General features: G+C 43.1%; 1 protein-coding gene across 2 annotated transcripts; it reads right to left on the bottom strand.

Moving 5' to 3' along the window:
* Positions 1–665: 665 nt before the first annotated feature.
* LOC117403915 (uncharacterized) lies at positions 666–10,994 on the bottom strand. Of its 2 annotated transcripts, XM_034927839.2 has the most exons (6): positions 10,778–10,994; positions 7,084–7,254; positions 6,378–6,430; positions 5,387–5,484; positions 3,879–4,071; positions 666–3,497 (listed from the first exon to the last, which is right to left on the bottom strand). In XM_034927839.2, the coding sequence occupies exons 2-6, from the start codon at positions 7,229–7,231 to the stop codon at positions 1,887–1,889; spliced, it is 2,103 nt and encodes a 700-aa protein (XP_034783730.2). In that variant the 5' UTR covers positions 7,232–7,254; positions 10,778–10,994; the 3' UTR covers positions 666–1,886. The 2 variants fall into 2 exon arrangements, with proteins under 2 accessions (XP_034783730.2, XP_034783739.2); XM_034927848.2 differs by lacking the exon at positions 7,084–7,254.
* Positions 10,995–18,454: the final 7,460 nt, after the last annotated feature.

The following is an 18,454-nucleotide window of genomic DNA, read 5'->3' as shown; positions in this document are numbered from 1 at the left end:
TGAATGTTCTCTTGCTGTTATAATATTGTTAAAACGTTTTGGAATTGGTTTTAGCCCCCTTAGCAATGTTCATTTCTGTCTCTCTCTTGGCCTTTCTAACTTCTTTTTTGACTTGAGTTTGCAGTTCCAAGTACTCTTTCTGTGTACTTTGTTTTTGGTCCCTTTTAAACGCTCTGTAAAGTGCCTTTTTTCGCTGAATATTTTTTTAATTGCTCTATTAAACCATTTTGGCCATTTTGTTTTAGATTTAGATTTGTATACTTTTGGGATGTAATTGTTTTGTTCCTATACTACTGCATTTTTAAAAAACAGCCATCCTTTTTCTGTGGATGTTTTCTCTATTTTACTCCAATCTACTTCTGTTGGGCTCTGTTTCATACCTTCATAGTTTGCCTTTCTAAAATTTTAAAAATCACTTCAAATGAGACCATGTTGTGGTCTGAGTTTGCCAACGGCTCTCTGACTTCTGTTTTAGTTATTCTGTCTTCGTTATTTGAAAAGACTAAGTCAAGGCATGCCTCCCCTCTAGTCGGTGCCTTGACATATTGCGTTAGGAAGCAGTCATTTGTCATTTCCACCATTTCAATTTCGTCCGTTGTGCTCCCCACCGGGTTTTCCCATTTTATGTTCTTATGATCGGCAGTGAGATTACTTTACAATTATATCATTTACACATACAATTTTATTACATGATGTTATATTATCAGTACACAGCAAGCTACAGGCAAAGACAAAACAATCTGGAAACAGTAACTAATACAACATTCTGGGTAATACAATACATATTTTGTGTTTTCACCCATAGAATACATGTACATGGTGGTACAAAAGCCTCTTCAATTTACGCATAAGCAAGAAACTTGGTAAGTACTGTAGCAAGAGCAGATAATGGAGGATTATCACCTCGCACCATAAGGGCTGCTGTTACAGATTGCAGCATTTACTGTCCTTTTTTACAGTAAGTATACATATTTATTTCATTGCTTAAAGTATTTACAAACTATATATAGACATCATGAAATAATAGATAGAAATATTTAACATTAAACACACTGAGAGAACATTATCTATACATATGTACAGTACAATATGTCAGGACAGCGTTTATATTTATCCTGTAGTAGCTATAGTGAACCATAGTAGTAAGCCATTATATTATACGTTAGGGGTATGGCAATACTCAGATTTTCAGAGTAATTACCTTTAAGAAATTTGAAGTTGTTAGGCATTAATTAAATGGAATAAAACATGAATTACTCAACCCTTTTCTATTTAAGATAGACCTGCACTTGCGTTGTGTCCCATGTTGTCTGTATCGCAGCGTTCTATTTTAAACATATTGCCGACTCCTTTGACATTTTTAATCAAACATCATGGGGTCGTATATCAACTGGGGTAAACAAACTGGGGTATACATTTCTCAACACTTACTCCAGAGCGTTGGCCATGGGAAAGAGAATTTCTGTAATACCCGGCTGAAGTTGAAAAAAAGTAATTTACCTATGATGTGTGAATACAAATATAAAAACAATTGGGATTATGTTGAACAAATATATTACAAAGTAATGCGTTTCTTCTAAACACTACAGCTCTAATGTACCAGGCTGCTTTCACAGAGCTCAGGAGCTGCTGCTCTTCAGTTCTGGTTGCCTGCCATAGACATTTGTGTCTCTATAAAAGTAAGAGCCATCGCCATCCAGTGATCGGCACTTTTAAGTTTTAAGCTTTTAAGCTACAGTCAGAAAAACAAATCCTGTGTATAAAAAAAATAAATAAAAAACCAAACTAAAAGAATAAGTAACAATACGAAGACTGATGGATCCGAGACACAGAGAATCCGGACACTAGAACAATCAATACAATATACAATACAGCCTGATTCAGTATTACGGAGAGCTGGATATCAGTCTCCGTAGTTTTAGATATTCATCGCGTGTCAATGAGAGTGCTGTGGGGGAGGCTTGGTTCATCATTAAGACCTGATGCAGGGCTGAAGCTGTTTTCACATGCCCTCCAGAAGAGATTAAAGGTGAACTACTGATGCCATCGGCTAGTGACCTGGACCCCGCAGCCTCCACCTGTAGTTCTGGTACATGACCAATACTGGAGGGGTGCCTGGTCACTTGGTAGCCTTGAGTATAGGGCGGGCAGTGGCTGCTGCCACCTAGCACCACATTTTTGTCGTCATTGCATGGTCTTTGCAGGGGTCTGTCCTCAAAAGAATAATGCTTGAGGTCTTCTTTGTCCTTTTGTTGACCATACAGTCTTCTATGTGAATCACTCTGTGCGATGTGAGATCTGCCAGGTGAGCCAGACGAAAGCACGATGGCATCAGGAACTGTCTTCACATCGCTGTGACAGTCAGAAACGTTTTCCCGCTCTTTCACTTTCAACCCCATGGGAATCACCTGGCCGTTGACACAGGTGTACCTGGGATGCCCGCTCAGGCTGGTCTCGGAGGCAGTGAGATGGCTTGCGCTGGCCAGTGTTGCAGGATCTAATGGGTATAAATACCTCCTTGACTCGGCCTCTCTGGAGAGCTGTCGCAGCTGATCCCTCCAGATGTGATCTTCTTCAGGGCTCCTTTGGCCCCTGTAGGGTCTCTGGAAATGCTGATCTTTGGCGTTCTCCAGTGGCCTGGCTGTCATATCCACATTGGGCGCTGATCCCCTGCCAACATCACCGGGGTCTTCGTATGCTGATGGTGCCCTACAACTTTTAGGTAGGACAATGGAGCCTGGCTTGTCTTTCAGGCTCTTGAACCAGCTCTGCAACATCGAAAAGGGAATCTGGATCTCCATTTTGTTAGGCGTGACCTGAGGATTCAGAGGCCCTGAGTGGGATTTACAAGGCTCGCTGACAGAATCCTGAATGGCTTCACTATTGTTTCCCCTTATTGCCAGAGAACTGGGAGTGCTGCAGCTTCGGTCCTGTGGAGCTTGTCCATTGGGGCTAGGTAGTCTTGATGCAGAACCACCTGCAGAAACTGAAGTAGACCTCGTCAGGTCAATCACAGACACCTCCTCCTGTAAGGCAAAAGACTGTCCAACTACAGGGTCAGGATCCTCAGGTGGAGATACCATTCCACGTGCATCTTCCTTTGTAGAGTTCCAGGAAGCATACAGCGGCGAAACTGTGTTTAAAAATTTGGGCACTTTGCCGTTGGGCTCTGGGGTCAAAGATAAGGTCTGGCCTGGTTTGCTTGCAGCTACTGTGCTCTGGCGTTTCAGACTGAGGTTCAAGGGTTCAGCCCAGCCTGATGAACGTGTGTACTCCTGGGCAAGGTGCCTGAGCAACACCAGCTGTTGCTTGGATCCTTCAGCAGGTTCTTCTGGCTGCATCGCAGGCTGGTAATGTCTCTGCCTGGGGACAGTCAGCAAAGTGCCGGGCGGATATCTGATCAGTGAAGGGTTCAGCTTGTAGTATTGTCTCATCTGCTCAGCTACTGGTAAGGAGACTAGCCTCACAGTGCTGTTAGGAACTGAATCCTGGTGTTTCTGAAGGCAACAAAAAAAGAGATCAATTAGAGAATTACAGATAACATTTGTTACGAAAGGTTGGAGCAAAAGTCTGGGTAGCTCATGGAAATGTACAGCCGCAACAAAATATCAACAAACCCCCTTCTTTAGCCAGGAATATGGAGTGTGTTTCTATACAAAAGCTTATGAAATGTATTGATTTGGTCATCCTTTAACCAGGAACCCCATTGCAAGGCTAGTCTGGAAAGTAGGATGCAGAATGTTTCTTGAAGGGCTCCACGTATATGCTGTAGTATATGTAGGTCAGGGCTCAAGCCTGCACATTTCCCATCCTCACTGATCTGACACTGAGCTGATACTGTAGATTTGTGCACCCCTGCTAGAAGCAGTAAAGAGTACCTCTCGCACAGCCGCGCTGGGCTGGCAGATTCTCAGACTCTGCTGTTGCAGACTGTGCTTTGCCATCTTCAGCTCAGCTGCCTCCTCCTCCCTCTCTGCGAAGCTCCCGCTCCAGAACCGTTTCTGAGGCCTGTGCTGGGGCAGAGCTAGGCTCCCCCCTCCCATGAGGTGCCGCTCGAACGGAAGAATCAGTCTAAGAAAAAGAAAGAAAGAAAAAGGTTTGCAGTGTAAAGGAGAAAGAAACTAGCACCGGCATCAGCTTTAAATAAATCTAAATAAAACAAATAAACACTGCTTCTTTTTTGTTGCTCATTGTTGGCAATCCGAACATGCAGGACATTGTTTTTGTAGGTGTGTCCTATGCTAATATTGCGGGGGGGTCTCTACAGTACACTGTCTCGTGAAACGTTAAAAAATGAAGGAATGAAAAGTGTGACATATAACCAATTAGGAGCAAGTAAGAGTTTTAAAAGAATCCAAACGCGCTAGGCAAACTGGACTCCTCAATCCTCTTCACTCCATAGAAAATACAAACACTACAAGGATATAAAACACAATTACTCAGGTATTACTGTAAGCCAGACGTGTCAATATTGTGCAACTGTGGGGCTGCACATTCCACACTGTTGACTAGATAACAAAGACGTGCTTACTACGAATTATCTCATGCACATCTGAAATCTAACAAGGAAATAAAAACCCCTAAACACAGACGCATAACTTAAATTCAGGTTAGCCAATAAAATAAAGAACACCTGCTACTTTATCACACAGCCACCACAGGAATGAAACCCAACTGCAATTCTCTATGGCAGTGGTTCTCAAACTGGAGGGCACATAATGTATCCTGGGGGGGGGGGGTACATTAATTTAAAGCAAATTGTACTGCGGACACCTCATGGCATGTCAACATTTCTAGATGGCGCTGTGCATCAAGTACCACAGACAAGAGTAAGGGGGCCACGGTCTAAGAAGTTTGAGAACCACTGCTCTATGGGATTGTATACCATGTAATTTACGATACAAATATATCTTCCAAGTGCCAATCTGCTGCCTGATCATACCTCAAATGCAGTCTCAGCAGTGAACCGTAAAAGATACAAACAGTTTGCTTTAATGCCTTGTCCTGCAGGCTACCTTCATGTAATACATCTATTAATAGTCAGCTGTGTGTTTTCTGGGGGGGGTAACCGTGTAACCGTGCCGGTTTCATTTCATGGATTAAACATTCCCAGTGATGTGGGGAGCTAGACAAAGACACTATTGTGATGTCACACTGTTACAAACGGGTCACTGAAGTATGAAAAAGAAATACGCTTTAAAACAAATGAATGTCTTTTAACAAAGTAGACCATCCCTAAATTGTAATAGGATCTTATTATGCATGTTACAAGCAGCCCTTGAGGACCAGCACATGTATGGTGATACACATCGAATCGCAGCCTGCATGTCGTGATACGTATCGTGACATGTGCGGATCATTGCACTGATTCAGCAGCTCCACTCACTTCTCGTAGTGTCGTCGGGTGCACGTGGCTGCGCTTGTGCTGCGAGGGTTTCCTCCCAGTTTATTGTACACCTGCTTCCAGAGCTGGTGTTTCGTCACCTGGGTGAAATGAACACAGCACACATGAGGATTCATGTACCAGGTTACATTAGATACAGAAAAATGCATGTGACTATGTGTTGATTCAATGAAACCCTTAATTAACAGGGTGTCTCAGACAGTGTAGATGTACGGTTAATACTGTAATACCAGTCGTTCTGCATTCCTAAGAAAGTGATAACCCTTTGTGGATATCACTGAGCTTGTGGGACAGCTTGCTCATTGCACTACATTTATTCAGGAATATTGAGATATACTATCTGGGTTGAGAAACAAAGGCTACCAATCCCTTAGAGTTTACCATAGTAAAAGCTTAGCAAAGTGTAATAAAGCACAGTTAAAGCATAGGTAAACACTGTAAAGCACAGAGTGCTATGTTAAAGCATATTAAAAAAAAAGAAAGACATGGCAAACCAGGGTAAACTGTAGTAAATGCAGTGTAACCATAGGAAAAGCATGGTAAACCAGGGTAAACTGTAGTAAATGCAGTGTAACCATAGGAAAAGCATGGTAAACTGTAGTAAATGCAATGTAACCATAGGAAAAGCATGGAAAACCAGGGTAAACTGTAGTAAATGCAATGTAACCATAGGAATAGCATGGCAAACCAGGGTAAACTGTAGTAAATGCAGTGTAATCATAGAAAAAGCATGGTAAACTGTAGTAAATGCAGTGTAACCAAGGAAAAAAACATGGTCAAAGTGCACAAATACTGTGGTAAGCTTTTATAAGGGCTGCCCCGCCCCCAGTAACCCTGCAGATGCTCGTTTGTCCAGATCCTGGTTGGAGGAGAGTTGTGTAACTAAGACTAAAACATGGGATTCCCTTGTTCCCAGCAGCTGCTGCCACCAGTGAGCTGTGCTGAGTGAGCTCAGCCTGCCATCCGCACATACCTCATCATACCCTCCGAGGCTCTGGACAGTCTGGTACATGACAAAAAGGTCAACTGCAAAAACAAGAGCACAGAGCAGGGGACGGTTAAAGCTGCATACAGTATGTCATTACAACTATATCTATATAAATATATATAGATATAGTATAGTGGAATGTAGCCCTTAGATAACTATTGTAGAACAGGTAAAGCTGGTGGTTCAAAGTACACAGAGCTGATAGTATTGCCAACACTTCATACATCTGGCATGTTCTTCAATAAAGGATGCACACATTATGTTAAATGCATATTTAATTTGTCATGCTGTTTTTCATAGCTATTACTGAACAAAACGACTTTCCCACTCTTCAACATTACATTCTCCACGTCATGAAAGAAGAAAATACACAGGCTGTTTCTGGGAGTTCCAGTTAGGGTCCATTAAAAAAAAAAACACAAAACTATTAGCAATGTTTCGGGGGTTTTAATACGACTTGTAAGGTATAACCAAAATAAACCACAAGAAAGTATATCAATATGTGTCTGTATTAGTTCTACAGTATGTTCTTTAAATGAAGTGACAGTCGTGTCTCTCTCTCTCTCTCTCTCTCTCTCTCTCTCTCTCTCTCTCTCTCTCTCTCTCTCTCTCTCTCTCTCTCTCTCTCTCTCTCTCTCTCTCTCTCTCTCTCTCTCTCTCTCTCTCTCTCTCTCTCTCTCTCTCTGCTCACTCTGTTTGAAGCCAAGGTGTGGGATCTTCTCAATGGGGGTCTCGTGGCTCCTCATGAAATGGTACAGCTCCTGCAGAAAGCTCTCCTCAGTCATCTCACTCTCATGCACACCGCCAACCCGCTTCTCCCCCTCAGCTTCAAGCGCCATACTACACCCAGTGAGCCTGCCAACTGGAAACACAACACAGGGTTTACAGAATGTAACATCTATCTGTGTGTCTGTATGTCTGTCTGTGTGTCTGCCTGTCTGTCTATCTGTCTGTCTGCCTGCCTGCCTGCCTGCCTGCCGGGATAGAACACCTGTCTGTCTGTATATTATTGATAGCCCTACACTTGCAAAAACGACACAAGCAAACGTACTGTGAAACTGAAAATGAGTGGACAGAAATATCATGGAGCACTTCAGTGTCTCCGTCTCTTAGTGCCTTCCTCTGCCTCCTCAAGACTCGCCTATTTAGACTGTACTTGCAGATCTCTTAATCTACCCCTTCTACTATGTAGTGTATTCACCTGACCTCAGCACAACATTACTGGATCCTCAGCTGTTGCACTGTCCCAGCACTATTGCACTGCTGCTATGTACTGTATTCACCTGACCTCAGCACCACACTACTGGATCCTCAGCTGATGCACTGTCCCAGCACTATTGCACTGCTATGTAGTGTATTCACCTGACCTCAGCACCACACTACTGGATCCTCAGCTGATGCACTGTCCCAGCACTATTGCACTGCTATGTACTGTATTCACCTGACCTCAGCACCACACTACTGGATCCTCAGCTGATGCACTGTCCCAGCACTATTGCACTGCTATGTACTGTATTCACCTGACCTCAGCACCACACTTCTGGATCCTCAGCTGATGCACTGTCCCAGCACTATTGCACTGCTATGTACTGTATTCACCTGACCTCAGCACCACACTACTGGATCCTCAGCTGATGCACTGTCCCAGCACTATTGCACTGCTATGTAGTGTATTCACCTGACCTCAGCACCACATTACTGGATCCTCAGCTGATGCACTGTCCCAGCACTATTGCACTGCTGCTATGTCCTTGTAGTTCTACATTGTTATAATCCTAACTTGGTGCATCTTATTTTATATGCTGTATTTTGGTACTGTACTGCCCTGTAACACCAATAAATTGCCTTGGATAAAGGCGTCAGACAAATAAATAATAATAATAATAATAATAATAATAATAATAATAATAATAATAATAATAATAATAATAATAAACGGTTTATCCACCTCAAGTGTCAGTGTCCTACAGTCTGGTTCAATTTTACACTAAAATACAATACAACTTCCACCGTTTATATGGTGTTTATAAACAGGCTTTGTTGACAATCCAGTTTTTCTTTCTTTTTTTTTTAATCTGTAGGATAACAAGCGTCCTCTCTTGCTTGAAATGTGTCAGTGAGCAAAACAGGCAGGCACCTGCTACTACATTTGGAGGTTAATGAAGATCTCAGGATAACATCTCAATTACAAGGGCGACCCAGGACACACGCCAACAAGCAGCACCAGTACAATATTACAATGACGTATTCAGAGACATATGATCATACAGTGTGTTACAGAATGGCAATACAGTGATTAGATTGCATGCTATTGAAACCAATGGGAAAACGCACCGTAGAGATGCACTCAGGTGTCTGCAGTTAAAGACAAGCAACAGGATTATAGTGATATTCCATTTCATAACAATTCTATTACATTTAATGTTTCTCTGGATATATTATACTGTTAACATAATAACCATCATGTGTAAGAATCTGTTATTTATATAAAACGACAACGAGTTCCACTTTAAATATGAATTGCGTTCAAATTGTAAGTTGTTCTGGTCCTGGTGCACACGCTCTTTGAATAGCATTTGAATCGGATTTGGTTTATACAGTCCTTTAAGTGGAACTCTGGAGCTGGGCCCCCCAGTGCCTAACCCACCTGGTCAGTCCTGTTTAAAAAATTACTTTTTTTAAATTATTTTTTTAAATGAACTATCCAGTAGAACATTTTATTACCTTGAGTATATTAGAGAAGAGAGTCTTTCTGCGGAGTAATCTAGAATCCGTCCTTTTGTATTGTATAACATTGTCTGGAAAGATTTGGTGGCGGTGATTTGGCCGTTTTATTTAATAACAGTGGTTAAGATTATCCCACACAATGACAATGTAACTACAGTATTCGGGTATAATCGTATCCACCTAATTGTAGTTCCTGCAGAAACGTTCACTTATCCTCTAATCTTGTCCTCCCCTTGGCCCCTTGTTCCATATAGCTAGGGCGCTCTCCTTAGCGTTTTTCTTAGCTGGGTTTATAGAAGCTGTTTTGGAGTATTTGAACATGCTTGTACAGCGGTAATATTTAGTGCTTTAATGAAACCACATTACAGTACAACACATCTGTTCACGTGGGGATTACCCCTAGCGGTACATGAAATATGGATTTCAATAACAAACTGATCATTTCATTAAGTGTTCATAAATAATAATACAGTACTACTAATCGATGCACATGGGTATCAATCACGCTGTAAATACCGTCCCGTAATATTTATTTATTTACGTGTTTGTTTGTTTGTTTAAATGCCTCTCACAATCTCCACTGCGCTGAATACAGTTTCAAGTGCCTGTTTCCTCATGACTAGTTCAATATGTGATAGCGTGCGCAGCGGACACAACCTGAACAAAAATACAATACCGTTTATTATAGTGTACTGCAGTACATGCTATAGCAGACGTTAAGAAAACTATACAGTTTGGGGATGGTATAGCATTTTTACATGGGGGGTTAACTACCCCAGTGAAGTTAGGTTGATATGGGATATTGGATATTCGGGTGGATATTCGATATTCGCGCAAAACACTAATATTTCACCCAACGATTTAAACCATGTCTCGTTGATTTGCGAGTTAGCACTCCCTAGTTATGAACACGGAAAATAAGCATACATATTCACTTTACTTTGTACAGTAGGTTAAGTCATATAATGGTTAATAGCTCCTACATAAAAAACCCGCAAATAACCGCTATTTCACCCCGTGTGTGTGGCACCGAAATATTAAATTGAAGTCTTTAAAATATTAAAACTAGATGACATACTAACTATCATCAATACTTTAAGCACAGTACAGAAACCAGGACCTGAGGACACAGCTGGAAATGAAGAGGAGACAGGTCAGGACAGAGGGAAGAGACACTTCTTCACACAGAGAGCGGTGAGGGTACGGAATGGGCTACTGAGTTATATTAATGTGGCGGAATCGCTTAGGTCCTTTATAAGACCCAATTTGACAAAGTTTTGAGAACAAACATTTACTAGGAACCGGACGAGCATAGACGTGCCGAATGGCCTCATCTCGTTCGTAACTTTTCTTATTTAACAGAACCAGTAAAAAAATATTTTTGTGGTTTCTTATTTCCTGTACAAATTCTTCTGCCAGCAAGAAACACCAAAACGACTGCCCTGTCAGTAGTTTAACATCAGGGCTGAAGAAAGATATATTATATCATACTGGTCTTACAGTCAGGTGAGAAACTCAAATACCGGCAGTTACTTAATGAAGCTGTGTGCAGCTAGTGGCAGTACAAATCTAAATTCGACGCGCATGTAAAAACAGGTAAAAAACAATGAGGCTTTTTAATATGATGCTTAAATAAATAAATAGAGAGGCCGACTTACTTTTCAGTTCAAGAGACCAAGTGGAGCAGGATTACTCCAAGCTGTAGTACAGTTCACTTTCTGAAAATAATGCTGTTTTACTGTTAATGTTTACAAACAGCGTCTATCTCTCTCAGACGGGTGTATTCGAATAAATCTCCCTATGCTGCCCACAGTACCACCTGAATAACATCACAATACTCTACCAATCCCGAGTGAGATCACCGAACAGCGCCCACTGTGTAGCCTGCCTTTAAGTATGCAAACTCACCGTAAAGACTGCGAAGTACGTACCTCTTAAGGTATTTGCCTTTAGGCAGAATTCATATTTAGACTATATTGGTTAGTGTTAGAAAGTGATACAGTGTCAGAATGTGGTACGTGCGCCAACACTTGACCCACGTAACGTCAGAAAGCGATACACTGTCACATTGAAAGTGATAAACTGTCAGATTTTTGTACAGGTGCAACCAATTACGATCTGCTGGATGTTTTTCTGTTGACAATAAATGTACCATTATTTATACATTATATTTTTTGCAAATTTAAACTGGAAACAGACAATCAATTTATATAAAAACAAAAAACAATTCACGATGAACAAGACAAAATGAGAAGTCCAGCGCAAAGTTACACAAGTAAACAAACAGTACAAGACCCCAATGTATTGCATATGAGAAATATCCACATGCTATTGTGTTAATGGTGGAAACATATGATGAATTACATTAACAACGATGTAAAAGACTGGAAAATACGATCAATTAAATTGAAAAAGATGTAAAAGGCCAAACACAGCATAGCGTACCAAATTTGAACGGGGGCTTTCTTAGTGAAAGTTGTTTAGGCATGCGTGAGCAAGCGCAGTGCGCTGAGTAGCACTTTTTAACTCGTACCTGAAAATAACACACACCGGGAGTTATTTTTAACAGCGCTAAGGTTTTTTTTAAATAAATCGGGTTTCATGTAGTATTTTATTTACGGGCTTCTCATGGGTTATTTCGCACATACACACAGACTGGTGTGAAATCAGGCTTGCGGTCCTGCACTAGCATGCTCTTAACAATCAGAACAGCGGAGGCTTTACATACAAATATAGATTTAATATAAGCCTACACGTAAAAAGGTAATCGATGTACATGTTCTTTCTAACAAAGAGAATGCACATTGTTTAATAAAGTAGCCTTATAATAATATCCACACAACGTTATTGAATGGATCTGTGGTTAATAAATAAGTTGTGACCATTGTCAAGGGAAATCGATGTAACGCTAACGGGCAGTGTTGTGTGATGGAATGCCATTACGGGTTATGTGTCCACTGTCTGAGGTGAGAGGTGAACAACGATGTAGCCACCGCCACTACTGATGAGCCCGGCTCTTATACTTTGTGGTGAAGACGCGCGCTTGTGGTGTGCGTGGTCGCCGGTTCCAGCCTCTGTTCTGTTTTATTGGCTTTAGGCTAACATTATATATATATATATATATATATATATATATATATATATATATATATATATATATATATATATATATATATATATATATATATATATATATATATATATATATTAGAAAGTACGTTTCCCACATCAATGAGATGGTGCGTTGATGTGGTGACCTCCCTTTCTAATCACCCTGTATACACCTCTGCACTGTAACACATTTTCAGTGTATGTGTTAGTAATTTACTTTTAAAACACGGGCTGATTCAAACTCACACCCTGTCAATTAAACGAGCAGGTCAACACAGTATAAACAGCAGCACATCACAGTGATACTCAGTGAATGCCCTCGGCAAGCCAGTAAACAGTATACCACTTTTTAAGGCGTACCACAAAATAACACCACACCTTTATCTGATAATTAAGGACGAGGGATAGGATGTTTGTTTTTAGACCTAATGTATACTGAGCTTGATTTACAGCAGCTCCCGCATATGCCTCAAGTTCTCCTCTGCTTGGGACCAGAGTTCCGGTCCTTATTGTTGGTGTAGGTAGCTGCATGCTATGGAGGGCCACCCTGGTCGAAACCGTGTTATTTACACCTTTCAGATATTTACTGCACATTCTAATTTGACTTTAGTACGTGTTGTAATTCTAATTATTACACATACTAATTTGACCAATCAGGTTACTGAAAATGAAATGAGAACCAATGAATTTAAAGAAAATATTACGTGTAATAAATTATCCAATTAAAAGTCGCCTTACATCTGCAATTCGTGGCGGTATATGGATTCGCTCTAGTGAAAGATGGATAGACCCGGACCCTATGAGTTGTGAAGAAAAAATTGTAATTTTCTTTCTCACAGATGTCACATCCTAAAACATATCGTTACAGTACACTACAATGTATATGGAGTTCTTTTTTTCAATGATTGTGTTAGCTATAAGTAGCCTATGCCATTTACAATATTATTGTTCAAGTCAAAAGTTTAGGTAATCCTGGCGTTGGTTATGGAAGAATACACTGAAAAATACAGTTAGCTTGAAAATATTAGTAATCCTAGCCTCCTCCCTGTTACATGTGAGGCATTACCAGACAGGCCAGCCTGGTTTTTTACCCATCCTTGGTGCCTTCAAGTCATAGTTATGAAACAAATATGGTATCTATATTTAATATCTACATCTGATATGGAATATGGTATTCAAAGATCTAGACAGAGCTGAAACACAAAACCCCAAATCCACAGGCATAATATAGGCTTATATTGTTCATGACGGCACTGTGAAATGTCACAAGCTGTGACTGCATGATCGCAGGACAATGGGTCTGCAGGATGGGGATTTTGTCTTTATGTTTGTGGGTGTCATTCTTATTAAAGAAACACATCATGCATTACTCATGCTACTTCACCAAACCATCTTGCACAGGCTCAAAAGAAATAAAATGAACCTGTGCCCTTCCTACAAAGACACAATGAAGGTATTAGCTAATTAGCACCACCCTCTGGGCCACACCCACATTACAACGAGAACAGGGGAGACCTGATAGGGGAAAAACATACAGTGTATTATTAGCTTTGTTATTAAATAATTACTATATCTATACTTTACTATATTTTCCAGTAAATCATGTTTAAGAGCCTGTGGCGGAGTGGTTTGTAGTGCACAGGTGAAGAGGTGATGCAGTGTTTAATAACAACAATGTTCCAATGGTGAAAACAAAGCTTTATTTGTTGCTTTAAGTAACAGCGATGTGTAAAGCCAGTCAAAACCACGGGGATCAGTTCTGAAATAATAATAGCGACAGCTCCCAGATTTAGTCTTCTATGAATGATAAGGGTGACAGTTAATAGACAGACAGATACAACACGACAAAAACTCACGGTTACTTTCGGCTTTTACCGTCCTTTACAGGTCTTTCACAACCATAACAAAGGAACAGGCTGTTCCTTTGACACTGGTCTATAGGTAACCAGTGTCTGAGGCAGATGGGTAAGTGTTTCTGCTTCAAGTAATTTTAAATTAACTACATTAGTAACATTGTAAGGTGGTGTTTCAATTAGGTGAGGTAGTGTGTGATTAGTACCAGGTGAGTGTGGTTAAATTGAATAGAGGTTGATTGCTATTTGATTGGTTTCCACACAGTTTAGTTTTTTTGTCCCACCTAGTTGTTATATTAGTCAGGCAGGCTATTTTGTGCGCCAGCACGAAGCACCAGCCAACTGAAGAGCCGGGAGTCTAGCTGTGGGAGTCCAGCGTGGGGAGGTCTGCGCCGAGATGCTGTTGGAATAGATCCGAACCTAGCAGCGCTCTGGAAGAAGCCATCTACTAGTCAGGTCTGTACCCTCCCCCCGCCCCCCCACTGCTCACACTCCCACTGTGCCTATTTGTCTCGCCTGTCCTGCTATGACTGTCTCTCACATCCCTGTTCTGTCCTCTCACTCTCGTCTTCTGCCCTCTCTCTGCCGCTGCTCCTCCAACCCCTTTAACCTCATCCCTCTGCCTCTCCCCCCCCCCCCCACCCTCTCTCCCCTTGCACTCTCTCTGGTGCACTCTGGAACCGTCACTCTTCTGCTAACAAAGCAGATTTCATCTCTGCCTTTGCCTCCCACCTCTCTCTCGATTTCCTTGCTCTCACTGAAACCTGGCTGTCCCCTGATAACACTGTAACTCCTGCCGCCCTGTCCTCTCTCTACGTCCTGTCCCATACCCCGCGTCTCACTGGGCGGGGAGGTGGGACTGGTCTTCTCCTCTCTCCCTCCTTACTCTATTCTGTCCCCTCCGACCTCTCCTCACTGTCTGTTAACACCTTTGAATTTCATGCTGTCCATCTAACCTCTCCCTGTCAACTCCTGCTAATTGTACTGTACCGTCCCCCTGGACCTCTCACTCACACTCTCTATCTACCCCAACTGTCCTGTTAGGTGATTTCAATGTCCATCTCTCCAACCCCAGCCACTCTGCTGGATTCCTTCCTCTCCTTCACTCCTTCGACTTCTGTCTCTCTCCATCCCCACCTACCCACAAAGCTGGCCGTCAACTGGACCTCACCTTCTCCAGGGCCTGCTGCCCCTCCACCCTCTCTGTCACCCCCTGATCACTATTTCATCTCTTTTTCTCTGTCTCTCCCCTCTCTCCCTGCTCCTCCTACCCCCACTGCCACCACTCGCCGTAACCTCCGCTCTCTCTCCACCTCTGTCCTTGCCTCCACCGCTCTCTCTCACCTCCCTCCTATCGACTCCTTCTCCCAACTCTCTGTAGACTCTGCTACCTCCACCCTCTTCTCCTCCCTCACCTCCTCCCTCGACTCCCTCTGTCCCCTCACCCCTCCCCTCCCCAACCCTGGCTCTCCTCTGTGCTCCGCTCAGCAAGAACCACACTGCGATCTGCTGAAAAGAAATGGAAGAGAACCAAACTCCCTGCTACCCTAGACCTCTACCGCTCTCTCCCTCCTCCTCCTCTACTCTCTCCTCTGCTAAATGTTCTTATTTCCAATCTATAATCCAAGCCTCCACTAACAACCCACGTAAACTATTCTCTACCTTCTCCTCCCTCCTAAACCCTCCCCCTCCTCCTCCCTCCTCTATCTCCTCTGATGACTTTGCCTTTCTTCTCTTCTAAAATCTCAGATATCCATAAACTCTTTAACACCTCTCCCTCCCCCCCACCCCCTCTCGCTCCATCCTCTACACCCACTGCATCCCCTACTAACTCACCCTCCTTCTCCACCTTCTCTCCCCTCTCAGACTCTGACCTCTCCTCCCTGCTCTAGGGTCACAAACCCACCACGTGTGCCCTGGACCCCATCCCCACTCACCTCTTTCAAGCTGCTGCTCCTGCTCTACTTCCCTTCATCTCCTCCCTTCTCAACACCTCTCTCCTTTCTGGTCTCTTTCCCTCTGCCATCAAACAAGCCTCTATCACTCCCCTCCTCAAAAAACCTACCCTCGATCCCACCTCCCTCCAGAGCTACCGTCCTGTCTCCCTCCTACCCTTCCTCTCCAAAACCCTCGAGCGGGCTGTACACTGCTTTCCTGTCCAACCACTCTCTACTCGACCCTCTCCAATCTGGCTTCCACTCTGCTCACTCCACTGAAACTGCCCTCCTGTCTGTCACTAACTTGCTAAACTCTGCCCGAGCTGCCTCTCTCTCCTCTGTCCTAATTCTCCTCAACCTCTCTGCTGCCTTTGATACTGTCGATCACTCTATTCTACTATCCTCTCTCAAAGACTGACCCTTGGGGGACTCCTGTTGAGAGAGGGCGAGGTGTGGAGGTTGCTCCACGCCAGGTTACCTGGTAAGTGACGTTGGAGAGGTAGGAGGAGAACCAGGCCAGAACAGTGCCAGAGATTCCCATGTCCTCTCCTGTTCTCTCTCTACACCCACTCCCTGGGCCCCCTCATCGCAGCCTATGGGTTCTCATACTATTTCTATGCTGATGATACTCAGATTTTCCTCTCCTTCCCCACCTCTGACTCCACCATCTCCTCCCGTATCTCTACCTGCTATCTCCTCCTGGATGCACTTGCATCACCTCAAACTCAACCTCTCTAAATCTGACCTCCTTTTCTTTCCCTCCTCCCCCTCCTCTGATCTCTCTATCTCCATTCCTCTGGAATATACCACACTCTCTCCCTCCTCCTCAGCTAAGAACCTCGGAGTCACCCTGGACCCCTGCCTCTCTTATTCCCAGCACATCTCCACTCTGGCACGCACTTGCCAATTCTTCCTGAGCAACATATGAAGAATCTGACCCTTCCTCACCAGCTACGCCACCCAGCTTCTGGTCCAGGCTCTGGTACTCTCCCACCTAGACTACTGCAACTCCTTCCTGGCTGGCCTCCCTGCATCCGCCACCTGTCCACTCCAGCTCATCCAGAACTCTGCTGCTTGCCTGGTGTTCTCTCTGCCTTTCTTCTCCCACGCAACTCTACTGCTCCGCTCACTCCACTGGCTCCTGATCACCGCTCGCATCCAGGTCAAGACTCTTGTACTCGCCTACAGATGCCTTGACCAGACTGCACCCAGCTACCTACAGACCCTCATCTCTCCCTACACCCCCACGCGACCTCTCCGCTCCTTCTGCACTAGAAGACTGGCTGTACCTCCTCTACGCTCCTCTGCCTCCAGAGCCCGCTCCTTCTCCACCCTCGCCCTGCAGTGGTGGAATGACCTTCCTACAGATGTCAGGACTGCCCAGTCCCTGACCACCTTCCGGCGCCTCCTCAAGACTCACCTCTTCAGACAGCACCTGTAGAACTCCTCTTTTCCCTCTGGACACTTTATCAATCTTCCTTAATGCGCTTTACTTGCTCTTATCTGCTCCCGATTTTATTGCATTTAATCCTGTACTTTAGAGTACTGTAATCTGTCACAAGTGTTATTTAATCAGTAGTATTTTGTATTTAATTATATCCTGATGTAACTATCACTGACACTGTTATCTGCTCCGTTATTGAATCGTATTTTGTCATACTTGTACTTGCTAGAACCAAAGTCATTGTATTTTATCTTGCTCTTAATTGTATTAATAGTTGTACTGTGATGTGTATTTTTGTTTACGACTGTAAGTCGCCCTGGATAAGGGCGTCTGCTAAGAAATAAATAATAATAATAATAATAATAATAATAATAATAATAATAATAATAACAATGACAGATCACTCGGCCACATCCCCTGATATACCTTCAGTCACGCCCGCTTTGGTAGTGAGTGCAATCACGTCTCCTCCAATCCATGACTGACACATCGCCTACCGCAGTAAGGCACCGACGTCTAGTATTGTGGCTTCGCCTCCTTTTTGGATGGCCGACTTCCGACTGGCCCTGGAATGAACTGTCAAACCATCCAGTCCGGGGCACACTGTTCCTGTTACACAGCGTCCTCACAGGTCAGGAGGGAGATTGTTGACTAGGATTCATTCTGAATCAAGTCAGTCAAAAAGCATGGCTTCCAACACTGTTTTGATGTTTGCTGTATCAAAACCTACCCTTTTCAGACCTATAAAATGAATAGATGTGCCTGGCGGAGACATTGTTAACAACTACTAGTTGAAATATGTTTGTTCCAATGTGTTTCTTTCAAAACTGCACATGTGAGATCTATATAGCAAAGATTTACGGAATGAAATTGTTTAAAACCCAATGCCATTGATAACCCCGCTGGTCACAAATATTACCGCTCAAAAGCTTAGGCAGCCCTGATGTTGATTATGGAAGCTTATACTGAAAAACACACTCAAAAACACAG

This window comes from Acipenser ruthenus, chromosome 2, assembly GCF_902713425.1.
Source record: "Acipenser ruthenus chromosome 2, fAciRut3.2 maternal haplotype, whole genome shotgun sequence".
In the NCBI taxonomy this organism is placed as follows: domain Eukaryota; kingdom Metazoa; phylum Chordata; class Actinopteri; order Acipenseriformes; family Acipenseridae; genus Acipenser; species Acipenser ruthenus.
This window is presented reverse-complemented; position numbering and strand designations above follow the sequence as displayed.